General features: G+C 43.8%; 1 protein-coding gene across 2 annotated transcripts in view; it reads left to right on the top strand.

Moving 5' to 3' along the window:
- The window catches only part of LOC139538674 (target of Nesh-SH3-like), a 107834-nt gene that overhangs the window by 41101 nt on the left and 39974 nt on the right, over nucleotides 1–26759 (top strand). Inside the window, exons 1-6 of one of the 2 annotated variants that reach the window (XM_071341004.1) lie at nucleotides 10229–10746; nucleotides 21375–21554; nucleotides 22210–22278; nucleotides 22411–22543; nucleotides 23330–23511; nucleotides 23719–23768. In XM_071341004.1, coding sequence (XP_071197105.1) covers nucleotides 10653–10746; nucleotides 21375–21554; nucleotides 22210–22278; nucleotides 22411–22543; nucleotides 23330–23511; nucleotides 23719–23768 — 708 coding nt within the window. In that variant the 5' untranslated portion in view covers nucleotides 10229–10652. Of the gene's footprint in view, nucleotides 1–10228; nucleotides 10747–21374; nucleotides 21555–22209; nucleotides 22279–22410; nucleotides 22544–23329; nucleotides 23512–23718; nucleotides 23769–26759 lie in introns of those variants that run through there. The other variant, XM_071341003.1, reaches the window with a different exon arrangement.

The following is a 26759-nucleotide window of genomic DNA, read 5'->3' as shown; positions in this document are numbered from 1 at the left end:
CCTTACTGATGTCACCTGTTAAGTCCACTTCAATTAGTGTAGATGAAGGGGAGGAGACAGGTTAAAGAAGGATTTTTAAGCCTTGAGACAGTTGAAACATGGATTGTGTACGTATGCCTTTCAGAGGGTGAATGGGTGCCAGGCGAACCGGTTTGATTGTGCCAAGAACGGCAACGCTGCTTGGTTTTTCATGCTCAACAGTTTCCTATGTGTGTCAAGACTGATTCAGACCTTGGACACTAGATGAGAGGCCTCTCTGACCAATCACTGACAATAATTCATCAACTAATAAGGAGAGAAAAAAGTAGCAGCACCGCAGAGGACCTGGAGTCCTGGATCAGAACCCCCTCCTATGGGGGTTTTATTCAATAAGGCTGGTTACAGTACATGGTGAATATCATCTCCATTGACAACCACCCAAGGCTGTTCTGGGATGTGATGTCTTTCCGTAAGGGTATCTATATGTAGCTGGAATACTGTTAGGAGAAATGTTTTGCTTAAATGGTTCTTCTTTATCTGTCATCAAGATTAACCTCAGATGCTGCAGAGACAGCATGGAGTACTTTGTGATCGTGCACTGTGTGTGAATAGCTGTGATGCTTTAATTTAGAAAACGTGCAGAAGTATTATTAAGGTTGTATTTATGATATCCGGATTTGTGTGTGTGTATGTCTTTGTGTGTGAGAGAGAGATTAAAGCCCATGGAAGCTCATATATTCTGGCACAGGCTGCATATACGGAGCCACCTGTCCCCTTCCACCCCTCTACCCCATCTCTCCTCCCATTCCCCCTATCCCATTGCACCCTTCCACCCTGTAACTGTTTCCCCAGAGCAGAGCTGCAGTGAGTTTCCCTCCGTGGTTTATTTGTGTTAATCACCCATTGGAGCACAGAGGGAGCCCGGACTATAGAGAGCTTAACACTATAGCAGATCAGCCAGCTAGCAAAACAAACACATATCAATCACAATCTCTCTCCTTTTGCTCCCTCTGTCTCTTTCCGTATCTCTGTCTCTGTCTGTCTTTCTCTCTCTCTCTTGTATTTCAGTCTCTCAATCTCTGTATGACTCTCTCATCATGTACTGTATGTGTTCCTAATTTTGTCTTTCACTCTATCAATAATGTTGCTCTCTCTCTCCTTACCTCCCTCCTCCCCTCCCTCCATCCTGCTCTCTTCCCCTCTCTCTTTGTTCCTCTTTGGTGGCAATGGCATTGAGGGTATTTCAAAAGGCCCTTCATCATTCTTCACATCTTTGTCTCAGTTGAGAAAATATGAGGGCAATATTATCATAACCTGTTAGAATATGGTCATAACACTGCCATGACACATATTTAGACCTGTTTTGACATATATGACGTTATTTTATAGCTGGCTATGACACCTACATAAGAGTGTCAAAACCCACAAAAACCTACCACACAAGGCAAAACATTCCATTACACCATAGCCAAACTGTATGTTTGTTATATAAAAAATATATATTTACCATATTCAATAATCATTGTAATTGCGCACAAATTGATGTCAAACATGCACATACCCCAATGCTCTGTTGATGATGACTGGAATGAATGCAGGAGAAGATTTCCGGAGCAGGACAAAACTCCCTATTTTTTACTGATGACTGACATAAGGGCATGTACGTGATCGGCCTATCTGGTTTATATGATTATGATGGTCATAATGCTTATTGACAGTGTCAAAGTGTATTTTCTTAGTGTGTTTTCATAAATTCGCTCTGGCTATCTACTCCGATTTCCGAGCACTCTCCTCTGAGTGTACCTGAGCCAGAGCGCAGAATAACTGATGCATTTACGAACACTCAACACCTGTTGAATACGGCCGGTGTCAGTAAATATCTGCAAATAATCGTAATTAAATTGTTGCCAGCAGCACAATTACAGTCGCCAACACTCTGGATAACATGAAAACAGCCTAACCAGCTCTGCTAGGGAGAGTAAAATGGTCAGAGTGAGGTGATAGCCACGTAGCTTGGGTGCTTGACTGGCGTTGTGAGGTCAGAATGCTGGGATCAACCCTGCTTCTTGGCCAGTGTCCAGTGTGCGCTCTGAACGCTCCGAGAGCGAACGCTCTGAATTTACCAACTGACAATCTGAATTTACAAATGCCCACTCCAGTGCCACTCCAGATTGAATTTACGAACACACCCTTAGTCCAAGTAAAGTGACACAGGATGGTCATAATGTTTCATGACAGTGTCATAAAGTGTATTTTCTACAAGTTATTTAAAATATTATGAAAAAAACATAACTATAAATTGTCACGTCTGCACCCGCTCTTCCCCCCTGACGCTCGAGGGCGCCAGGCTCCCCAGCATTGCGCACTCCTGCCACCATCATTACACACACCTGCCTTCCTCCCATCACGCGCATCATTTGATTATTGGACTCACCTGGACTCAATCACCTCTGTCAGTACCTTCCCTATATCTTTCTGGTTCCCCGCTCTGTTCCCTGCTTCTGCACTAATTGTTGTTTTGTACCCGTGTGCTGACGGTGTTTTTGTCTTGGTCTTTGTCTTACCAAATTCACTGCACACCTCGCTACATGTTTGGCTAGTTTTCATCTTAGTTGTGTGCTTCCTTACAGCACAGCAACAACAACAATCCATCTGTGTCTTTGGAAAGGTTGTGTGCTTTTTGTTGGGTTTTGTCTTCAAGTTGACCCATTGTGTTCTGTGATTCATGTACTGTACCACTGTCCATTCAGCGCCAGCTACACCGGCCAACACTATGAGTGTTCCACCACATTCAGACATGGGGGAACTCAGAGACTTAATCTCTAAACCAAATGTTGCACTGTCTTTGATATTTAGGTGAGCGATTTTCCATGCCGCAGATACTGTGGATTCTGGAGATGACATGAGCATGGTGTGTGTCTGTTATTTGGTTTTGCCCATAAATGTGTTACGTAAAGAATTATTGTATCTGCTTTAGCTATGGTCAAGGCCTTCTGTCTTTGTTTAACTAACCTGTGTCTTGTTGTCAGAAGACATACGTAAACCTTTTGCTCTGATGTAATCATGCAGGATATTGTATTATTGTGTTTTGTGATGGTTGTGTGATTTCTGTTGCGCCTTGATTAGCTTGTATTGTTCTGCCATTGTGTGGACTCACCATTCTCTCTGTCATTCATACGTGTGTGTGTGATTGTTTGTGTGTGTGTTTGTGTGCACGCATGTGTGTGTGCTTGTCCGTGTGCTATAGCATGTCTAGTTTTTAGGGTGTGTCTAACGTGTAGGGTGTGCTGTGTGTGCTTGCTATAGCGTGTCTAGTGTGCAGGGTGTGCTGTGTGTGTGTGTGTTATAGCGTGTGAAGGGTGTGCTGTGTGTGTGTGTGTGCTATAGCGTGTGCAGCGTGTGATGTGTGTGTGTGTGTGTTATAGCGTGTGTAGGGTGTGTGTGTGTGTGTGTGTTATAGCGTGTGTGTGTGTGTTATAGCGTGTGTAGGGTGTGTGTGTGTGTGTTATAGCGTGTGTAGGGTGTGTGGTGTGTGTGTGTGTGTGTGTATGTGTGTGTGTGTGTCATAGTGTGTGTAGGGTGTGCTGTGTGTGTGTGTGTGTGTGTGTGTGTGTGTGTGTGTGTGTGTGTGTGTGTGTGTGTGTGTGTGTGTGTGTGTGTGTGTGTGTGTGTGTGTGTGTGTGTGTGTGTGTTACAGCGTGTGCTGTGTGTGTGTGTGTGTCATAGTGTGTGTAGGGTGTGCTGTGTGTGTGTGTGTTATAGCGTGTGTAGGGTGTGCTGTGTGTGTGTGTGTGTGTGTAAGTGTGTGTGTGTGTGTGTTGTAGGGTGTGCTGTGTGTGTGTGTGTGTGTGTGTGTGTGTGTGTGTGTGTGTGTGTGTGTGTGTGTGTGTGTGTGTGTGTGTGTTATAGCGTGTGTGTGTGTATGTGTGTGTGTGTGTTATAGCGTGTGTAGGGTGTGTAGGGTGTGTATGTGTGTGTGTGTGTGTTTGTGTAGGATGTGCTGTGTGTGTGTGTGTTATAGTGTGTGTAGGGTGTGCTGTGTGTGTGTGTGTGTGTGTGTGTGTGTGTGTGTGTGTGTGTGTGTGTGTGTGTGTGTGTGTGTGTGTGTGTGTGTGTGTGTGTGTGTGTGTGTGTGTAGGGTGTGTAGGGTGTGTGTGTGTGTGTGTGTGTGTGTGTGTGTGTGTGTAGTGTGTGTGTGTGTGTGTGTTTGTGTGTGTGTGTGTGTGTTTGTGTGTGTGTGTTATAGGGTGTGTGTGTGTGTGTGTAGGGTGGGCTGTGTGTGTGTGTGTGTGTGTATGTGTGTGTGTTATAGCGTGTGTAGGGTGTGTGTGTGTGTGTGTTTGTGTAGGGTGGGCTGTGTGTGTGTGTGTGTGTGTGTGTGTGTGTGTGTGTGTGTGTGTGTGTGTGTGTGTGTGTGTGTGTGTGTGTGTGTGTGTGTGTGTGTAGGGTGTGTGTTATAGCATGTGTAGGGTGTGTGTTATTGCGTGTGTAGGGTGTGTGTTATAGCATGTGTAGGGTGTGTGTTATTGCGTGTGTAGGGTGTGTGTTATTGCGTGTGTAGGGTGTGATCTATATTTTTAGGATGATCTGAAACTTCCCTCCTGTCATCCATTATCGGTTCGCGTGATCTCACATATAATGAGGTTATTTATCACTGAGAGGTGGGAGGCCACCAGCAGGGTGCACACACACACACACACACACACACACACACACACACACACACACACACACACACACACACACACACACACACACACACACACACACACACACACACACACACACACACACACACACACACACACATATTCAGAGTGTGCGGCTTCTCTCCCTCTCACAAATCCAGTGCTTCTTCCTCACAATCCCGGCTGCACGGAGTACAGTACAGTCCTGTTTTTCCCACACAACCTACCCATCAAGATGTGCTGATTGCCTCAATGGAGTCTTGACCTCCGACTTGTTTTAGTTGTTGATCCCTTTGAGTGCCTTACATGCCCCTGATGACGTATGTTTTCAAAGGGTTAGGTTATAAGTATCATACGTCATTAAGGCGTCTGGACTCTGATCGCTGTGGTATGACATTCCTCCACTAAATGTAACAACAGATTTTCACTGAAAAAACAATATTTTGCTGCAAAAGGACCCCAGTGTTGCACACACACGTTTACCGTAACAGAGATACAAGATAGTGATGCAAATTTGCAATGTACGTCAAACAGGTGTGGACACAGATGTGGATCATCTGTGTCGGTGATTGCATAGGTGTGTCTGGGAGGGGTTTTATGTGCATTAGTGAAGCTTAGGACTGAAGAATAAAATAGAGGAAGTGGTTGACCCATTTACCTGCAACAGAAGGAGAGGAAAAAACTCTGACGAACTGCGCAAATATTTTAGGGAACATTCCATACCTCATATTTTCCACTGTGCCGTCTTGGGTCATCAGTGTTCCTCATGGACATTATTTTTCCCTTCACCCAGTCGGACATGAGACTCTACCTGCCTGTCACATGATACAGCTCAACCAATAGAATAGTGTTAAAGGTTTAGAGGTCATCTGGTTTTCCCCATCATTGATGCTGAAAATGTGTATAATATATAATTTAACTCATGAAATTGTAACAAATTCCTTTACAGTGACAGCATGAACCCTGCTACTTGAATTTGTTGTATTTAAATGATGGTTTGACGGAGGACATAAATAATATTTTGAGGTTTAAGACCACACATTCATCAATAGTTTCTATCGATTCATCAATAATCATACTGTATAAGTGGCATAGTCCCCTTGCTGTTTGGATGTTGACCTGAAAAGGAACCGTAGGACTTCATAATAACCAGTCCATTCCAGGCATTAGCAGATGAAAACGGCTTTGGAAAAGAAGACGGAAAAAAGCTAAATAGTTTTATTTTTCCATTCTTCAAAATCTCAACCTGGTCCAAGTGGGGAAACTTACAAAGCTGTGACTTGGGTGATCTGCAAAATACCATCCGCTTCTGGCTTCGGCAGCAAATGTTTTCCACCTCCCCATAGACCTACAGGCAAACAGACACCAAAAGAAAACAAAGAAAAAAATACATTACCCTAAATTGCTAACATTTTGATTGAATATTGTGCGTTTTTGGCCAGGTGTGTCTTGTTTTGGCGTTGGCGGTTAAGGTCGTTTGGTTAGTTGAATGTTTTTCCACTCGACCCAAGGTGATTCTTCTCCACAGTCACAGAGGATGAGTTTATAAATCAGTTAATGGATGAGAGAGGCTGAACAGCCAGAAGGAGACACACACGCACACAGGTCTAGACACACATCAGCACGCCTACACATAAATCAGCGCCCTGAGTGTGTGTGTGTGCATATGTGTGTGTTTGAGCGCTTCTTTTGACATCCACCCTGCCCATGCCCTGTATGTCTGTTTGTGTGTGTGTGATGGTGTATGTGTGTGTGCATGTGTGTTTGAGTGCTCCATTTGACCTCGCCACTGCCCTGAAAATGTGTGTGTGTGTGTGTGTGTGTGTGTGTGTGTGTGTGTGTGTGTGTGTGTGTGTGTGTGTGTGTGTGTGTGTGTGTGTGTGTGTGTGTGTGTGTGTGTGTGTGTGTGTGTGTGTGTGTTTATGTATATGTGTGTGTTTATGTATGTATGTGTGTGTGTGTGTGTGTGTGTGTGTGTGTGTGTGTGTGTGTGTGTGTGTGTGTGTGTGTGTGTGTGTGTGTGTGTGTGTGTGTGTGTGTGTGTGTGTGTGTGTGTGTGTATATATGTGTGTGTGTTTTTATGTGTGTGTGAGTGAAGTTTTCCGGCTGCATGGCTCTGGTTGGCAGGTGGGCCTGATGATGTGGTGAAAGGCTATAAAATGGAGGATGGGAATGACCAATCGGTGATTACTAAAGCAGAACGACTACAACGTGTCTGACCTACATGGTACTGAACTTAGCCACTGAAATATCACATTTTCCCCTTTCAGGAAGGGAGAGGGAGAGCGGCAAATACCAGATCATCTGCCGTCACCATAGGGTTAGGGGTCAGGGTCAAGGATAGCTCCAGACAGCGTCGGACAGGTAGATGGCTATCTTGAATGAAACCAGGAAACATTCCACTGCAGGATAGCTGGACAGCATGGAGAAGGTCTGGAGACAGTGAACACAGGAAATGTATTAAGAATGGAAATGAGATATGTTATGGAAACAGTTATCTTGTCATACATCATTTATCGTCCCCGGAGTATGGGGATCATTGACTAGATTGGATGAAAACTGGTTCTCAGAATCAAATCAACGGCACCTGTCTCACTTCAGAGGTCTCACAGCATTTTAGAATACTTTTGCCATTTTTGTTGGCACATACAGTATTTAGTCCATCCCCTGCATTTTTACCCTCCCTCCCTCTTTCTCTCCCTCCCTCCCCCTTTTTCCCTCCCTCTTTTATCACTCTATCTTCTCTCCCTCCTCCCTCTCTCTCTGGCCATCTATTCTGTGCCCAGTACAGAGGGACAGAGGTGGTATTGTGCTGTACAGAGAGAGTTTCCTCTGACGTCCCCCTGAAGTTCTCCCGAGGCTTGGACATGGCTTTTACAGCAGAGACATAGTTATGTAAGCCGAGCTCAGACAATGCCCCCCTGTACTAACTGTTCTGTCTCTTCCTGTGTCTTCAACACTGATTACACTCAGACTATAGGGGCAGGGAGAATGGACGGAGGAGATGGGAGGGAGGTGGAAGAAGGTAGGCGGAAGTGGATGAGGTGGAAGGAGGTGGAAAAAGGTGGAAGGAATTGGAAGGAGGTGGAAAAAGGTGGAAGGAATTGGAAGAAAGAGGAAAAAGGTGGAAGGTAGAAAAAGGTGAGAAAAGGTGGAAGGAGGTTGGGAAAGGAGGAAAAGGGTGAAAGGAGGAAAATTTGGAAAAATGTGAGAGAAGGGAGAAGGTGGAAAGAGGTGGAAGAAGGAGTAAGGAGGTGGAAGAATTTGGGAAAATGTAGAAAAAGAAGGAAAAGGTGAAAAATTATGAAAAATGTGGAAAAGGAGGTAGAAGAAGGAGGAAAAAGGTGGAAGGTGTCACGCCCTGACCTTAGAGATCCTTATTTATTCTCTATGTTTGGTTGGGTCAGGGTGTGACTCGGGTGGGAAAATCTATGCTTTCTATTTCTTTGTTGTTTTGCCGAGTGTGGTTCCCAATCAGAGGCAGCTGTCTATCGTTGTCTCTGATTGGGGATCATATATAAGTTGTGATTTTCCGTTTGGGTTTTGTGGGGTGTTATTTTCTGTTTAGTGTCTGTGCCTGACGGAACTGTTCGCTTTCGTTTTTGGATTTGTTATTTTTGTTTGAGTGTTTCTTGTAAATAAATATCATGAACACTTTCCACGCTGCGCTTTGGTCCACTCTTCCTTCCACCGACGACGAGCGTTACAGAAGGAGTTGGGAAAAGGTGGAAGAAGGAGGGAAAAGGTGGAAAAAGGTGGGAGGTTGAAAAAGGTGGAAGAAGGAGGAAAAGGTAGAAAAAGTTAGGAGGTGGGAAAAGGTGTAAGTAGGCGGCAGGTAGTCTAGCGATATAGAACGGTGGGCCAGTAACCGAAAGGTTGCTGGTTTGAATCCCTGAGGCAACTATGTGAAAAATATATTGATGTGCCTTTGAGCAAGACACTTAACCCTAATTTATCCTGTATGTCGCTCTGGATAAAAGCGTCTGCTAAATGACTCAAATGTAATGTAATTTAAATGGTAGGTGGAAAAGGTGGAAGTAAGACCAATAGTTGGAGAGGTTGAACAGAGGGATGATGCTCTACATTGACCTCTGGACCTGGCGTATGTCCATTTTCTGGAACATTCAGCCCTCAGATGAACCCTGACAAACCTGTCTATGGCTGGTTTACTATACAGGACAAAGACAAAGTACTATACAGGACAAAGACAAAGAAAGTAGGTCAGTATGATCCAAAAATATTATTACATTTTAATCTACATTTTTATAACTATAGCCATTTTGTGATCTGACTAAATCCATAGTCTTTGATGTCTAATGGAAATTAACCAGACATTCTTTTTTCATATTTTGTTCTGAATCTAGGTGTTTTTCTTGTTTATAACCCCTGAATTATAATATTTAAAGGCAAGTAGACTGTATAACCACAACACATATCTGTCTTTATGGATATTGATGAATGAAGCCTGTGAACTCGAATATGAAGGTGTGTAGGGACTTCCTGTTTGAATAGCCCTACCCCCTCTGGCCGAGGCCTCGTTCCTGTCTCGTGTGATGGCATGTGGGATGGAACCTCAGTGCCAGAGGGCCGGAGCTCCTAGAAACACACACATACACACATCCATGAACACACTTCGCATTCCAGTGGCCTGGTTCTGGCAGAACCGTGCAGGATGACTGACTGCTGACAGTCTGGACCCAGACATAAACACACATGCACACACTTAGTCACATGCGTACGCTCACACACACACATGTGCGTGCACGCACCCACGCACGCACACACACTGTGCCCAATGGTTGTAAACATTGATGGATGAGTCTGCAGTTGAAAGGCGTTTTTATGATGCTGCCCTACTACTGTATACCAGCACGTGTTTGTGATGGGTTACTGTACATGTTGCCAAAATGCCATGTTTGGGGACGTGATCATAGTAGGCATGTTACCACACGTGTTGGATGTAGTGGCCAAAGATGCACGTGTTCGTGACGTGTTTTGGGGATTGGTACAGTAGAAATGAATGGAGATTGTGTGAGAGAGGGATGAGAGCAGAAGACTCTTGAATATTGGACTTGTGGGACACCCCTCTTTTCAAATTTTCCTCATACCTCCATTTTTGCAAGAGACTCTTACATCACCTTTAAGCACCTTAAGCACTTTGGGCTAAATGAAGAGAGCGGTAACGAGTGGTAGAGTGAGGGATATGAAAGGAAGGAGAGAAAGAAAGAAAGGAAGGAAGGAAAGAGAGAATAAGTGCAATGAAAAATCAGCAAGGGCCTTAGGGATGGAAAAGACTGCCATTCCAGAAAAAAACTAATGGAAAAAGAGAAAGAATGAAAGGGGGGATGAGAGAGAGAGAGAGAACACGAAAGAGAACGAAAGAGAGAAAAAGAAAGGGCCAGAGAGACCGAAGAGAGAGCGAGAGTGGGTGTGACGCCAAGTTAAAGAGCGCAATTCTATGTGGGTGAGAGAGGGAGCGAGAAAAACAGAAAGGGGGTGTGTCCGCCTCCGTCTGTCCCCTCCCTCTGTAGGTATAGATGCTGCAGGCTGGTCTCCCTGCATCCCGGAGCACAGCACAGAGCCCCAGAGCATCAAGCCTTTCTGCCTCAGACACAGCCTCAGCCAGAGCCTGTCCAGTGTGCTGCACTAGTCCTGAGACCCACCAGCTCAGAGAAGTAGTCCAGCCACCAGAGTCAGCATAACTCACAGAGAACTAGGATAATTACTTTACTATCCTAGTTCTACTATCCTAGTTCTACTGTTCTAGTTCTACTGTTCTAGTCATGTACAAGGCTCAGTCTGTGAACTAGTCCAGGGCTAGTTGATATTTACTCTGTGAAAGTTCTCCAATACTGTAGTCCAGTAGCTCACCTTAGTCCTCCTCTTAGTTCTGAACTGAGATTATTAAGTCTTCAGTCAACTGCATCTAGTGAGAGCCACCAGCCAGTCCTTTGTACCTGAGACCGCTGCAGATCACCTACCACCATGCAGCTCTCACACACCTTCCTCATCTTCCTCTTCCTCCTTTTCATCATCGGGATTGCACTGGCCGGCTCGTCCACGGCTCGGAGAAGCAGAGGTAGGTGACATCTGTATCACCATCATTGCCATCTAAAACCTTTACAGTCAACTCCTAAGAAATGCAATGTTAATGGAATTGCTTTGCTTGTATAAACTGGAGCATGCAGATACAACACAATGAAAAGAATTAGAACTGAAGAACGCTAATGCAGAGCTTGCAGTTATACAATATGCACTTATCAGGAGTCCACTTTACATCATATAGCATGAATATATGTTGTTATGGGAATTCTGTCATGCAAATTATAGGCTATTGAGTTTTGCAAAGAAAGTTAGCCTCAGATTATATAAATAAAATGTGAATGAAATGCATGTGGACATGCAGTTGAATGAAATGTGGACACCCATGCACATTATATGATTGCAATGCATTTGATGATGCTGACTGCTCAGGTTCATGAAGAATTGTTGCACCAAACTGTACAGTATTGGTGACTGGTATCTTATCACGATCAGACACAGTTAATTCGTAGTAGACAGTTTAGATGAATCCTGTAGTGATTATGGGTTCAGATAATATTGCTAGACATTATTGCTGTGTTGAATCTGAAACTGGCAAGTGGCTGATTTTAAAATCCTTCCGCTGAAACTATGCCCAATGTTATGAAACTTTTGCTCCATTACATGGTCCAAACCAAGGTGACGATTTCATTTTCATGCTATGTGGTTGTGGTAGGACTCTGCATACTATGCAGCATGATGAATGGTACGCAATTGTTATTATATGTTGGATGGTATGTCCTGCAGGTGTTGCCGTGACAACCACAGGTGGCCGTTGCCTTGTCACACATTGCCAGGAAGGCCAGTGAATCTGATGTGTGCCTAGAAGCATGCACCCCAGTTCCTCATAAAGTTTGCCCTATTGTGCTACAATGTCAAATACACTACACTACTGTAGGTCTACTGTACATCATGCTGAAAACAGATGGACTTTGGTTGACCTGGAGCAAGGTGTTCCAATTCACAACAGGCCATGTCCAAAATTGTGCTTGTGCTGTTTTTATGAGCCACGTGAGTTTGTCCCATTTCTATGAAACAAGGTGGGCAGGCGAGGATGAGAGAGGTTAACTGCTGCCAGAGATCTGTATATAATGACGAGATGCTCATGTCTCCGTCCTAACAATGGTAGTCGTTGTCCTAAAGGCAGAAAGGCAGCCGACAAGCTTAGGTCTGCATATTAAGCCCATAGAAATACATTGGGCTTATTTTGGACAGATTTTGGCATTAGTGAAACCTCTCGCTTTGCCTCTTCCTCTCTGCTGCTGCTAATAGTGTTCAGTCTGCACTAATGAAAGTGTTTCCAGGTTACAGGTCAGGGTTGTTGGTAGTTTGTCCCTTGTTAGAATGTGCCATGAGCTTGTCCAGAAGTGTGCCAGGTGCTTGTCTCACCTTTGAGACAGAAAATGTGTTTTTATTGCAGTTTAATTATTTTAAATTCAAGTGAAATAGATAGAACAGTAGACATTACAAAGAAATAGAGGCATTTCAAATGTCATATTATGGCTGTACAGTGTTGTAATGATGTGCAAATAGTTAAAGTACAAAAGGGAAAATAAATAAACATAAATATGGGTTGTATTTCCAATGGGGTTGTTTCTTCACTGGTTGCCCTTTTCTTGTGGCAAATCTTGCTGCTGTGATGGCACACTATGCTATTTCACCCAATAGATATGGGAGTTTAGCTACATTTGATTTGTTTTCAAGTTATTTGTGGGTCTCTTTCTATATCTGTCTCTCCCTCCTCTCACTTTTGTCTGTCTGTCTGTCTGTCTGTCTGTCTGTCTGTCTGTCTGTCTGTCTGTCTGTCTGTCTGTCTGTCTGTCTGTCTGTCTGTCTGTCTGTCTGTCTGTCTGTCTGTCTGTCTGTCTGTCTGTCTGTCTGTCTGTCTGTCTGTCTGTCTGTCTGTCTGCCTGCCTGCCTGCCTGCCTGCCTGCCTGCCTGCCTGCCTGCCTGCCTGCCTGCCTGCCTGCCTGCCTGCCTGCCTGCCTGCCTGCCTGCCTGCCTGCCTGCCTGCCTGCCTGCCTGTCTCAGCAGTTAGTTATTTTTAAACATGTTTTAAATGGGGCCATAAAATGGAATCTGTTTAATATGGGAATCAGCCCTGTTTTGAGGGATCACTCTGATTAGGATTTTCACAACAGTCACGGGAAACTCTGCCATGCTGTCCCATTAACCCACACCTGCTCTGCCGCATACACAAGGGTCACACACACACGTGCACACGTGCACACACACACACACTATATATATATATATACACGCAGTGTGTTTTAGTTTAATTCTGGCTCCCGTTTCCCATGTCTCCACAGTGCCGCCACACTGTTTTCTGTGAATTAAAGTTGGGCACTTTGAAAACTTTGACGCTAATAAAGCTGATTTTAAGTGAGTGAGACTACAGAGGGGAGTCGGTTAGAAGGGCAAGCACTGTGGAAAAACTGTGACATTGGCTTACAGACAGTTCCACAGTGTGTTGTTAGCTGAAGTTGGCTTACAGACAATAACATTGAGATTGGATGAACGAGTGTAACGTGAGTTTGCTTTGGAAGTCTGCCAGAGGTGGGTGTGGCTCTTCATTTTGGCATGTGTTCCCTGTCCTTAGTTGGAATATGTTACGTCAAGTTATCTCTGGCTGAAGTGACCTCAAATACAGACTCCGGATCAATTTGTTGATGTGCTTTATACTTCTTTGTGCATGTTAGGTGTATGTGCTCTAACAGCCTGAGAGATGGAGGGATGGATGAGAGAGGTTTAGAAAGATGGAGGGACGATTAGAGAACAATGGAGTGCCGGAGAGATGAAGGGAGGGAGAGTTAGTGAAAGGGAGAATTTGAGTTTTGCTACCAGAGAAAAGAAAACAGCCATATGTAGGAGATATAGTATGAGATCAGGGGGACCAGTGCAGGGGATAGCGTGGGAGCCTTAGCCCAGGCACGGCTTGCTCCAGCTGGGCTGTGAGGTAAAGCTCCCCCTGAGAACCCGGAGCATGGCTGAGCTGGCCCATGGCCGAGGGTGTGGTGTAGTGGTGTGGAGCCCACTATAGCGTATCAAATCCCCTCTCCTCCATCCCGCATTGGAATTTTGTGACAGGTGAGGTATGCTTGTCATTTCTTACCACCAAGCTGTTTCTGTTTTTCTCAAAGTTTTGTTTGGAGGCAGAACCATTCCAAACACTGTTTCTTCTAGTTGGCATGGACAAGAGAGATTTTTTACACTTCATTGAATTAAATGAAGCCGACTCTGTTACCAAGAGTCGTAAAACTTGTCTTTGCTGGCCGTGGGAAACCAAGTCCCCTTGCACCTCTCCACCTTCTCATTCCCAGGATAGAAACGCAAGATCCAAACACCTGCAGAGCTGCATAAAATCAACTAGAGCTACAAAGCCCCACACACACAAAACCTACCTATGTGTGTTTTATGTACTGTATGTGCACACAGCGGGATAATATTAATCAATGGCCTTTCAAAGAGAGGAAGGAGTAGAGGAATGATAGGACACGAGAGGAGAGAAATTGAAAGACGGAGGGCAGAAAACAAGCTGCCAAGAGGACCTAGTTTGGGTGTGCAAAAGAGCAAGATTTAAATCAACAATGTGACAATGCTGATTCCAAAGCTACACACACACACACACACAAACACCCACGGAGTGAGTGAGTTTTCATAGCAGCGAGAGCACTGAGCTCACCCTCTGACAGGCCTAATGACCTCCTCCCTCTCCAAGAGGACCATCCATCACCAGGGATGAGCCAAGATGGCCGTCGTGACGTCCAGTCGCCTCCAGTCAATGTTTCCGCTCAGTGTCTCCTGTCCAAGGGAGGTTCTGCAACCCAGCCCAAGAGGAATAGTGGGATCAGAGTGGAAGTATTTCGGAAGTGTTTATTGTATCTTTTAAGTGTGTTGGCTGTGTTTTCATAGTTTGGCTGATCCTTTGGTCCACTTTTTGTGGTGATTCACATGTATGAGTTTGAGCTTGCATCTCTTGAGCAAGGCAGGATTTCAGTTTAGGATTGTTTAAGTTTAAAGGGTCAATCTGCAGTTACTACATCCATGTTGGTGCTTAAATTAATGATAAATAACCCTTGATTCTTTAAGAATCTAACTTATAAATGCTTCATGAGCTTAGTTCAACTGTCGCACCCCATCAGAACCAAAAATGTAAACTTGTTTTACTCCAATGTTTGTATACAAAATAAATGCAAACAAACATTTGATATTATGGATGGTCAGTCCTTGCATCCATAGCTCCTCCATAAAAACAAAATATCTCACTGATCCTCCCTCTTAGCAACCACTCAGACAAACCCTGCAGCTATTTGGGAAATGTGCGTTGGTTATCACCTTCTATAACATTCAGTTGACATGTATGAAAGGCCTTATGATTTATTTATCCATGACATAATAAAACAATCAGCATTGCTGCTGAGATCTGGAACATAGTGTGTCCTAGACAACATGAAGTACACTGCACACACTGTGTCCTTATCACAACATATGCACAACATCTTCATTTACAGCTTAGCTCAACGCTACGGGCGACACTTTCTGACCAGACAGCATCAGATAGATATACTACACATACTGTACCTCAGTTGTTTTGAGTTGTTTGGTTGTCTTTGTGGTTCATCAGTGCAAGGTCATAGAGTCAGTTGGTACATGTCCTTTAGCTGAAGTATTTATTCTTTACAAATAACAGGCTAACTAGAGGTGTGCTGGCCTCTGCCCTCAGTACAGCCCTAGGTGTGGGTGCGTGTGTGCTTTCGTGTGTGCGTGCGTGCGCAATGCCGGAGGTGATGTTCACAAAGCTTTCTGAGTTCCTGGTTCCTCTTGCCAGTTGACATTTTACCCCACTGTGGTTCTGGATATTAATTTGGTCATCAAGCTCTAGGTCAGATGTAACCGTGACAAAGCTTTGGTCAGTTTGAACATTCTGTGTCGTTGGAGATTTCATCTGTCATTCCTAATCCTCTCTGCCTCATATCCAAGACGATACCAAAATCCTCTTATTCCCTTAGCTATCTGTGTTATGGTTGGCTAATATTCCAATTTCTTGTTATCTATTTTGGTGGCTTGGTTGTGAACAGTTTCCCTTTGATGTAGATTGATGATTGGGGTTATGATACTGTCTATTTATAAACTTCCAGTCATGTTAGACTGGAAATGCAGATAAGTCCCTGTTGTAGAACTGCCAAACTGTTGGGATTTGGACCAGGTTGTTAGGGGACTGAGCCAATGTTTGCTTGTTTTGGAGTTGGAGAAATGCAGCCAGAAGTTTCCTAATGTTTCATACACTGGAAACCCCTCTCATTGGAGCCAGACCTAGAGCCAATCCCCCATTGTTTCATACACTGGAAACCCTTCTCATTGGAGCCAGACCTAGAGCCAATCCCCCATTGTTTCATACACTGGAAACCCCTCTCATTGGAGCCAGACCTAGAGCCAATCCCCCATTGTTTCATACACTGGAAACCCCTCTCATTGGAGCCAGACCTAGAGCCAATCCCCCATTGTTTCATACACTGGAAACCCCTCTCATTGGAGCCAGACCTAGAGCCAATCCCCCATTGTTTCATACACTGGAAACCCCTCTCATTGGAGCCAGACCTAGAGCCAATCCCCCATTGTTTCATCAGAAATGTAGAGGGAGAAACAAAACAAATGCAGTCTTGATAGGAAACACACAGTTGGCAAAGGCTGAGTCTAGTCATCAAAGCATGGTTTCCCCTCATTTCTCCCCAACCTCTTTGTCTCTGGCGTCTGCTGGCAGTATGTCCAATTTTTTTTTCAAAAGCATGTTCCACAATTTGCATTTTACTCTTTAGTTTTCCCTTCGATATCTCGCTGCAGTTCGCTGAATGCACATGCTGTACAGTGAAGTAAAATGTCTGAGAATTCTGCTCTCAGACCACTTACTGTATATTTGCCACTCTCACCTTTGCTTTACTTCTCTTTGTTTTTGTGTTTATCTTCACGTGCTAACGAGGCAGACACTTTAAATCCTTCCCTAAACTCTCATACCAAACACAGTCCTGGCCAAAGGTCTCTCACCCAGTTAACACTGCTGTTTACACTACCAGTAAACACCAATGAAACCAGTCTTCTGCCCCTGCACTGCGTTTTCTCTGTAGTCCAGCTTGGGTCTTTGTCTCTCTATGGTTTCTGTCCCTGTGTAACCTCTTTCTCTGAGCTCCTTGTGTAGGGCATGTGGTCTTGGGGGTTCAAACTCTGTTGATTTTGGCAGGATATGTCAACATATTTGGCAGCAGACTGTGTGTGTGTGTGTGTGTGTGTGTGTGTGTGTGTGTGTGTGTGTGTGTGTGTGTGTGTGTGTGTGTGTGTGTGTGTGTGTGTGTGTGTGTGTGTGTGTGTGTGTGTGTGTGTGTGTGTGTGTGTGCGCGCAATCGATTACTGAGATGTATCGTTGAACACATTAGGGCGGTATTATAAACACAATCCCTCAGTTTGTTAATTAGCTTAATTAGCTTTGAGCTAAACTACTTCTATGCTCGCTTCGAGGAAAATAACACTGAAACATGCATGAGAGCACCAGCTGTTCCGGACAACTGTGTGATCATGCTCTCCGCAGCCGATATGAGTAAGACCTTTAAACAATTCAACATTTGGATTACCAGGACATGTACTGCAAGGATGCGCTGACCAACTGGCAAGTGTCTTCACTGACATTTTCAACCTCTCCCTGTCCGAGTCTGTAATACCAACTTGTTTTAACTTTTACTTGGTACTCATCCCGGATCCGGGAGCACCCCCCACAGTAAAAAAGCTGACTAGCATAGCCTAGCATAGCGTCACAAGTAAATACAAGCATCTAAATATCATTAAATCACAAGTCCAAGACACCAGATGAAAGATACAGATCTTGTGAATCCAGCCATCATTTCTGATTTTTAAAATGTTTTACAGGGAAGATACAATATGTAAATCTATTAGCTAACCACGTTAGCAAAAGACACCACTTTTTTTACTCCACCAGTTTTTTACTCCATCAGTAGCTATCACTAATTCGACTAAATAAAGATATATATAGCCACTAACCAAGAAACAACTTCATAAGATGACAGTCTGATAACATATTTATGGTATAGCATATGTTTTTTTAGAAAAATGTGCATTTTTCAGGTATAAATCACAGTTCTACATTGCAGCTGCAATCTGAAATAGCGTTGGAAGCAGCCGGAATAATTACAGAGACCGACGTCAATTACCAAAATACTCATCCTAAAACATTTCTGAAAAATACACAGCCTACAGCAATTGAAAGACACAGATCTTGTGAATCCAGCCATCATTTCTGATTTTTAAAATGTTTTACAGGGAAGACACAATATGTAAATCTATTAGCTAACCACGATAGCAAAAGACACAACTTTTTATCTCCACCATTTTTTTCCTGCATCAGTAGCTATCACTAATTCGACTAAATAAAGATATATATAGCCACTAACCAAGAAACAACTTCATAAGATGACAGTCTGATAACATATTTATGGTATAGCATATGTTTTTTTGAAAAATGTGCATATTTCAGGTATAAATCACAGTTCTACATTGCAGCTGCAATCTGAAATAGCGTTGGAAGCAGCCGGAATAATTACAGAGACCGACGTCAATTACTAAAATACTCATCCTAAAACATTTCTGAAAAATACACAGCATACAGCAATTGAAAGACAAAGATCTTGTGAATCCAGACAATATTTCAGATTTTCTAAGTGTTTTACGGCGAAAACACAATATATCGTTATATTGGCATACCACATGAGCTAACATCACCCCAGCATTGAATCAATGCAAAAGGGGCGATAACGTTATCGCCACCAAAATATATTAATTTTTTCACTAACCTTCTCAGAATTCTTCAGATGACAGTCCTGTAACATCATATTACACAATGCATATAGAGTTTGTTCGAAAATGTGCATATTTAGCATCACAAATCGTGGTTATGCAATGTAATCTGTCAAAACATGGCATGCATTCTGGCCGGCGCCATCTTGGAAAGGCACGTATGTTTACGATTATTTATCGATTAGATTGACTAAAAAAATACAGGTTGGACAGCTAATGAAAGATGCATTGGTTATTAATGCAACCGCTGATTTAGATTTTTAAAATTAACGTTACTAGACATACATTGTGAGTTACAGCCAGACTAGTGCCGCAAAAAATGGCCGACAACTGCGTTTACATTTTTCCACATAAATACGGAATAAAATCATAAATAACTCTTACTTTTGGACGAGCTTCCATCAGTATCTTGGGCAATGTGTCCTTTGTCCAAAAGAATCGTTGCTTTGTTGTAAAACGACCTCTTCAACTTCGGAACTAGCAGCTAACGATAGCTACACGGCACACACATGTCCAAATCCTCAAACGCAATACTAAGGAAATTCCGAAAAATAGCAATATACTCGCATAAACTGATATAAATCGGTTTCAAATAACTTCGTTATGATGTTTCTAACACCTATATCGAATTAAATCACAGACGGATAGATCTTTGGTCAATAACGAGAGCTTTTGCGCATGCCATTCTGATGTCCTCCCTTGCGTCCTGGCGAGCGTCCAAAAGAAGGGACATCTCACTCCATTGCCTTTTATAAACTCTGAGAAACACGTAGAGACGCCATTCCACTTCTCATTGGTTACTGACATCCAGGGGAAGGCGGGTGCAGTTCATTTCGATCCATAGGGCACACACAGAGCTTAAAACTGATCCGAGATCAGAGACTATTTTTCAGAGCTTCGCATGTCCTGTCATGATTTTCGCTGTAGAAAGAGTTCTGGTTCACCCACAGACATAATTCAAACGGTTTTAGAAACTAGAGATTGTTTTCTATCCAATAGTAATAATAATATGCATATTGTACGAGCAAGAATTGAGTATGAGGCAGTTTAATTTGGAGACGATATTTTCCAAAGTGGAAACAGCACCCCCTGTATTGAGAAAAGGTTATTAAGCAGACCACCATAGTCCCTGTGCCCAAGAACACTAAGGTAACCTGCCTAAATGACTACTGACCCGTAGTACTCAAGTCTGTAGCCATGAAGTGCTTTGAAAGGCTGGTCATGGCTCACATCAACACCGTTATCCCTGAAGCCCTAGACCCCCACTCCAATTTGCATACAGCCCTAACAGATCCACAGATGATGCAATCTCTATTGCACTCCACACTGCCCTTTCTCACCTGGACAAAAGGAACACCTATGTGAGAATGCAATTAATTTACTACAGCTCAGCGTTCAACACCATAGTGCCCTCAAAGCTCATCACTAAGCTAAAGACCGTGGGACTAAACACCTCCCTCTGCAACTGGATTCTGGACTTCCTGACGTGCCGCCTCAGGTGGTATCCTCAACAAAGTGGCCCCTCAGGAGTGCATGCTCAGTCCCCTCCTGTACTCCCTGTTCACTCATGACTGCACAGCCAGGCACGACTCCAACACCATCATTAAGTTTGCCGATGACACAACAGTGGTAGGCCTGATCACCGACAATGACGAGACAGCCTATAGGGAGGAGGTCAGAGACCTGCCCATCTGGTGCCAGGACAACAACCTCTCCCTCAACGTGATCAAGACAAAGGTGATGATCGTGGACTACAGGAAAAGGAGGACCCGAGCACGCCCCCAATAACGGGGCTGTAGGGGAGCAGGTTGAGAGCTTCAAGCTCCTTGTTGTCCACATCACCAACAAACTAACATGGTCCAAGCACACCAAGACAGTGGTCCTCAGATCCTCAAAAGTTTCTACAGCTGCACCATCGAGAGCATCCTGACTGGTTGTGTCACTGCCTGGTATGGCAATTGCTCGGCCTCCGATTGCATGGCACTACAGAGGGTAGTGCGTACGGCCCAGTACATCACTGGGGCCAAGCTTCCTGCTATCCAGGACCTCTATACCAGGCGGTGTCAGAGGAAGGCCCTAAAAATTGTCAAAGACTTCACCTACCCTAGTCATAGACTGTTCTCTCTGCTACCACACGGCAAGCGGTACCGGAGCACCAAGTCTAGGTCCAAGAGGCTTCTAAACAGCTTCTACCCCCAAGCCATGAGACTCCTGAACATCTAATCAAATGGCTACCCAGATTATTTGCATTGCCCTCCCCCCCCACACCCTATTTTATTCCGCTGCTACTCTCTGTTATTATCTATGCATAGTCACTTTAATAACTCTACCTAAATGTACATATTACCTCAATTACCTCGACTAACTGGTGCCCTCGCACATTGACTCTGTACCGGTCATCCCCATGTACAGTATATAGTCTCACTATTGTTATTTTACTGCTGCTCTTAAATTACTTGTTCCTTTTATTTCTTATTCTTATTCATATTTTTTAACTGCATTGTTGCTTAGGGGCTTGTAAGTAAGCATTTCACTGTAAGGTCTACTGTAAGGTCTGTTGTTTTCGGTGCATGTGACTAATACAATTTGATTTGTTTGCATTGTCTATGTAATCAAAACCAGTCTTATGAGGAAAGGCATTCATTGTGCGCAATGTGTGTGTGTGTGTGTGTGTGTGTGTGTGTGTGTGTGTGTGTGTGTGTGTGTGTGTGTGTGTGTGTGTGTGCCCTCCATTCCGACCTTACTGAACACTCTCCTCTCCCACAGTGAGACGTCAGAACATGAAGGTGAGGATCAATGCTACAGGCGACACCATCGTGATGAAGTTTGTACGTCCGAACGCTGACACCAAGCTGGAGGGCTACATCCTGGGCTACGGCAGCAGCATGTTCTCTAAACAGTTCATCCAACTCCCAGAGAACGGACTGCCCTACGAGACAGAGATCGGTGAGGCGTGTGTGTTTTGTGTGTTATGTATGACTGCATGATCATTCCCCATGGCATTGACACCATAATCAAAATGTGAATGATGCCATGTAGGTTTTCCAAAGGAATACAAAGATTTGAGCCTTTGAGGCTTACAGACCAGAAACTATAGAGTGGTCTCGCACACATCTCGCACACATGTGTGTTATGTTGACGTTTTAGTCATGGTTTGATTAATGTCATCACCGACAGAGAACACATCTGTGCAGACTCCAACACCCCTCCAAAACACACACACCTACACACCAGTGGAGGCTGCTGTGGGGAGGACGGCTCGGAATAATGGCTGGAACAGAGCAAATGGAATGCCATGTGTTTGATGTATTTGATACCATTCCACCTATTCCACTCCAGCCATTACCACGAGCCCGTCCTCTCAAATGAAGGTGCCAGCAACCTCCTGTGTTACACACATGTAAATGCACACACACACACACCTCACTCTCAGTGTGATGTCAAAGACAGCCTGCCCTATTCATTTCTGGAATGTTAGGTCAGGTCACATTTGAGAATGTCCAAACTCAACCCCATTGAGGGCCTCCTGAAACACGATCAAATTCAGAGACAATAATTAACAATCTTCTGTGATCAAGGCTATTCCCTGACTCTATTCCAGATGCCGAGCCCAAGTACCTGATCGCTGTCCAGCCCATCCCAGTCAATGATGTGAAGAAACAGTGCACAGGTACCGCACATGCACCAACTTCAAGTGTTACCAGTAATAATGTGATAAATTACATTGACTCTTTTCTAATTTATGCCCATTCCTTTCAATCTGACGAGGTTTACCTTTGAACTGACCCCTGTGACTCCACAGGCAACGTGAACCTGGAGAAGCCCCTCCACCTGGTGATTGGGTCCGTGACCCCCACCTCCGTGCTGCTGTCCTGGGGAACCTTCCTCAAGATGCCTTACGAGGGGAACATCATGAACGACTGCCTGGAGGACGGGTGAGTTAGCGCATGCACACACATGCACGCTCAGCAGAGTGAGCCAGTACAGGTACACAGCCCACATCCCAACCTACCTACAGAGGTTCCGGTGGTGGTTCGTCATGCTCTGAGTCACACCACAGTAAGAAGATTATTTTCACAGCTTGAGAAAAACAAAGCTGATTTCACTCAAACTCACCCTCATATTATATACAACAGACAGCTTTAAACATGTGGTCGAACTGCAACACATCGTCTGCCAGTCTTTCTGGTTACTGAGTGGAGGTGGAAAGCAGTGGGCGAGGGCACAGGTGTTTAGTAGTGGTTGGAGTGATCCTCATCCTACACATCAACTCATTGACACATTCTTCTCTACTTCTCTAAACTTCCCCTGGAAAAGACATTGGAAAGCTTGACCTCACCCTACTCTGCTCCCAGTCCCTGCTGGCTTTTTAAACTCTCTAATGTCAGTTATGGCTGTCACTGCCCTGTGCCCCTGGCCTGCACAACACTTCTCAACCAGGATACCAGAACTTACAGCTTTGCTTTCATGGCAGTCACTGACACAAAATGGTGGACAGACTCTCACAGTTTCATAACAAGCCATTGTTTTAACTTACAAATCAATCCTAGGAAACTGTGCCATCATAATGCTTTAATATCCATGTTACCACACAATTTCTGACATTTCTATTCAATTCTATGTTTGTTGACACTTGTCACTGCAGCATACACAATGTTCTAATACTACTGATGAAAATGTGTGATAATGAACAATGTTGTGTTCTATCTGGGTTGACCCAGGAATTACACGGTGCGCTACCGTGAGAGGAACCGGAAGTGGACCTACCAGACATGCCCCGCAAGCGACACGGTCATTGACAGCCTTAAGCCCAACACGGCCTATGAGTTTGGTGTCCGACCCAACAACAAGGAACGCAGCGGAGTGTGGAGCAAGCCAGTCATCCACAACACCAACATGAGTGGTACGTCTCCTAAACCCTTCCCCTCTTTCCTTCCATAGTTCAAATCATTCACCCTTTAAATGCCCAAATTTGATGCAGCATTGACTCTGTCAGCATCTCACACAGATCACATGTTTTATATTTACTGTATATTCCTTATGGTCCAATGCTAGTAACATATATTCTATTAGTTCCAGTTATTCATTAGTATTGTGTTGTGTTTTCCAGGGAAGGCCGTGCAGAAACCCTACAAACAAAGGACCCCTCTGAAGCCTGTAGTAAGTACTGCACTCATTGCTCTTTTACTGTGCTCTAGTGATTATGTAGTGTGCTCTAGTATGCAGTGTTTTAGTATGTAGTGTGCTCTAGTGTGTAGTGTGCTCTAGTATGTAATGTGCTCTAGTGTGTAGTGTGCTCTAGTATGTAATTTGTGTAGTGTGCTCAAATATGTAATGTGCTCTAGTGTGTAGTGTTTTAGTATGTAGTGTGCTCTAGTGTGTAGTGTTTTAGGTTGTAGTGTGCTCTAGTGTGTAGTGTGCTCTAGTATGTAATTTGTGTAGTGTGCTCAAATATGTAATGTGCTCTAGTGTGTAGTGTTTTAGTATGTAGTGTGCTCTAGTATGTAATGTGCTCTAGTGTGTACTGTGCTCTAGTATGCAATGTGCTCTAGTATGTAATGTGCTCTAGTGTGTACTGTGCTCTAGTATGCAATGTGCTCTAGTGTGTAATGTGCTCTAATGTGTAGTGTTTTAGTATGCACTGTGCTCTAGTATGTAATGTGCTCTAGTGTGCAATGAGCTCTAGTGTGTAATGTGCTCTGGTGTGTAGTGTTCTAGTATGTAGTGTGCTCTAGTGTGTAATGTGCTCTAGTGTGTAATGTGCTCTGGTGTGTAGTGTTTTAGTATGTAGTGTGCTCTAGTGTGTAGTGTGCTCTAGTGTGTAATGTGCTGTAGTGTGTAGTGTGCTCTAGTGTGTAGTATGCTCCAGTGTGTAATGTGCTCTAGTGTGTAGTGTGCTCTAGTATGTAATGTGCTGTAGTGTGTAGTGTGCTCTAGTGTGTAGTATGCTCCAGTGTGTAATGTGCTCTAGTGTGTAGTGTGCCCTAATATGTAATGTGTTCTAGTGTGCAATGAGCTCTAGTGTGTAGTGTGCTCTAATGTGTAGTGTGCTGTAGTGTGTAGTGTGCTCTAGTGTGTAGTATGCTCCAGTGTGTAATGTGCTCTAGTGTGTAGTGTGCCCTAGTATGTAATGTGCTCTAGTATGTAGTGTGCCCTAGTATGTAATGTGATCTAGTATGTAGTGTGCCTTAGTATGTAATGTTCTCTAGTGTGTAGTGTGCCCTAGTATGTAATGTGCTCTAGTATGTAGTGTGCCCTAGTATGTCATGTGCTCTAGTGTGTAGTGTGCTCTAGTATGTAATTTGTGTAGTGTGCTCAAATATGTAATGTGCTCTAGTGTGTAGTGTTTTAGTATGTAGTGTGCTCTAGTGTGTAGTGTTTTAGGTTGTAGTGTGCTCTAGTGTGTAGTGTGCTCTAGTATGTAATTTGTGTAGTGTGCTCAAATATGTAATGTGCTCTAGTGTGTAGTGTTTTAGTATGTAGTGTGCTCTAGTATGTAATGTGCTCTAGTGTGTACTGTGCTCTAGTATGCAATGTGCTCTAGTATGTAATGTGCTCTAGTGTGTACTGTGCTCTAGTATGCAATGTGCTCTAGTGTGTAATGTGCTCTAATGTGTAGTGTTTTAGTATGCACTGTGCTCTAGTATGTAATGTGTTCTAGTGTGCAATGAGCTCTAGTGTGTAATGTGCTCTGGTGTGTAGTGTTCTAGTATGTAGGGTGCTCTAGTGTGTAATGTGCTCTAGTGTGTAATGTGCTCTGGTGTGTAGTGTTTTAGTATGTAGTGTGCTCTAGTGTGTAGTGTGCTCTAGTGTGTAATGTGCTGTAGTGTGTAGTGTGCTCTAGTGTGTAGTATGCTCCAGTGTGTAATGTGCTCTAGTGTGTAGTGTGCTCTAGTATGTAATGTGCTGTAGTGTGTAGTGTGCTCTAGTGTGTAGTATGCTCCAGTGTGTAATGTGCTCTAGTGTGTAGTGTGCCCTAATATGTAATGTGTTCTAGTGTGCAATGAGCTCTAGTGTGTAGTGTGCTCTAATGTGTAGTGTGCTGTAGTGTGTAGTGTGCTCTAGTGTGTAGTATGCTCCAGTGTGTAATGTGCTCTAGTGTGTAGTGTGCCCTAGTATGTAATGTGCTCTAGTATGTAGTGTGCCCTAGTATGTAATGTGATCTAGTATGTAGTGTGCCTTAGTATGTAATGTTCTCTAGTGTGTAGTGTGCCCTAGTATGTAATGTGCTCTAGTATGTAGTGTGCCCTAGTATGTCATGTGCTCTAGTGTGTAGTGTGCCCTAGTATGTAATGTGCTCTAGTGTGTAGTGTGCCCTAGTATGCAATGTGCTCAAGTATGTAGTGTGCTCTAGTGTGTAATGTGCTCTAGTGTGTAATGTGCTCTAGTGTGTAGTGTGCTATAGTGTGTAGTATGCTCTAGTGTGTAATGTGCTCTAGTGTGTAATGAGCTATAGTATGCAGTGTGCCCTAGTATGTAATGTGCTCTAGTGTGTAATGTGCTCTAGTGTGTAGTGTTTTAGTATGTACTGTGCTCTAGCATGTAATGTGCTCTAGTATGTAATGTGCTCTAGTGTGTAGTGTGCTCTAGTGTGTAATGTGCTCTAGTGTGTAATGTGCTCTAGTGTGTAGTGTGCTCTAGTGTGTAATGTGCTCTAGTGTGTAGTGTGCTCTAGTGTGTAGTGTGCTCTAGTGTGTAATGTGCTCTAGTGTGTAATGTGCTCTAGTATGTAATGTGATCTAGTGTGTAATGTGCTCTAGTATGTAATGTGCTCTAGTGTGTAATGTGCTCTAGTGTGTAGTGTGCTCTAGTATGTAATCTGCTCTAGTGTGTAATGTGCTCTAGTATGCAATGAGCTCTAGTATGCAATGTGCTCTAGTTTGTGTTGTGTTCTAGTGATGATGTAGTGTGCCCTAGTATGCAGTGTGCCCTAATATGTAGTGTGCTCTAGTATGTAGGGTGTGCTAGTATGTAGGGTGCTCCAGTATGTAGTGTGATCTAGTGTGCGCTAGTATGTACTGTAGTGTGCTCTAGTATGTAGTGTGCTCTGTTATGTAGTGTGCTCTAGTGTGTAGTGAGCCCTAGTTTGTAGTGTGCTCTAGTATGTAATGTGATCTAGTGTGCGCTAGTGTGTACTGTAGTGTACTCTGT

This window comes from Salvelinus alpinus, chromosome 14 (assembly GCF_045679555.1).
Source record: "Salvelinus alpinus chromosome 14, SLU_Salpinus.1, whole genome shotgun sequence".
Classification (NCBI taxonomy): Eukaryota; Metazoa; Chordata; class Actinopteri; order Salmoniformes; family Salmonidae; genus Salvelinus; species Salvelinus alpinus.
The sequence above is the reverse complement of the archived record's forward strand: the minus strand, read 5'-3'. Positions and strand labels throughout refer to the sequence as shown.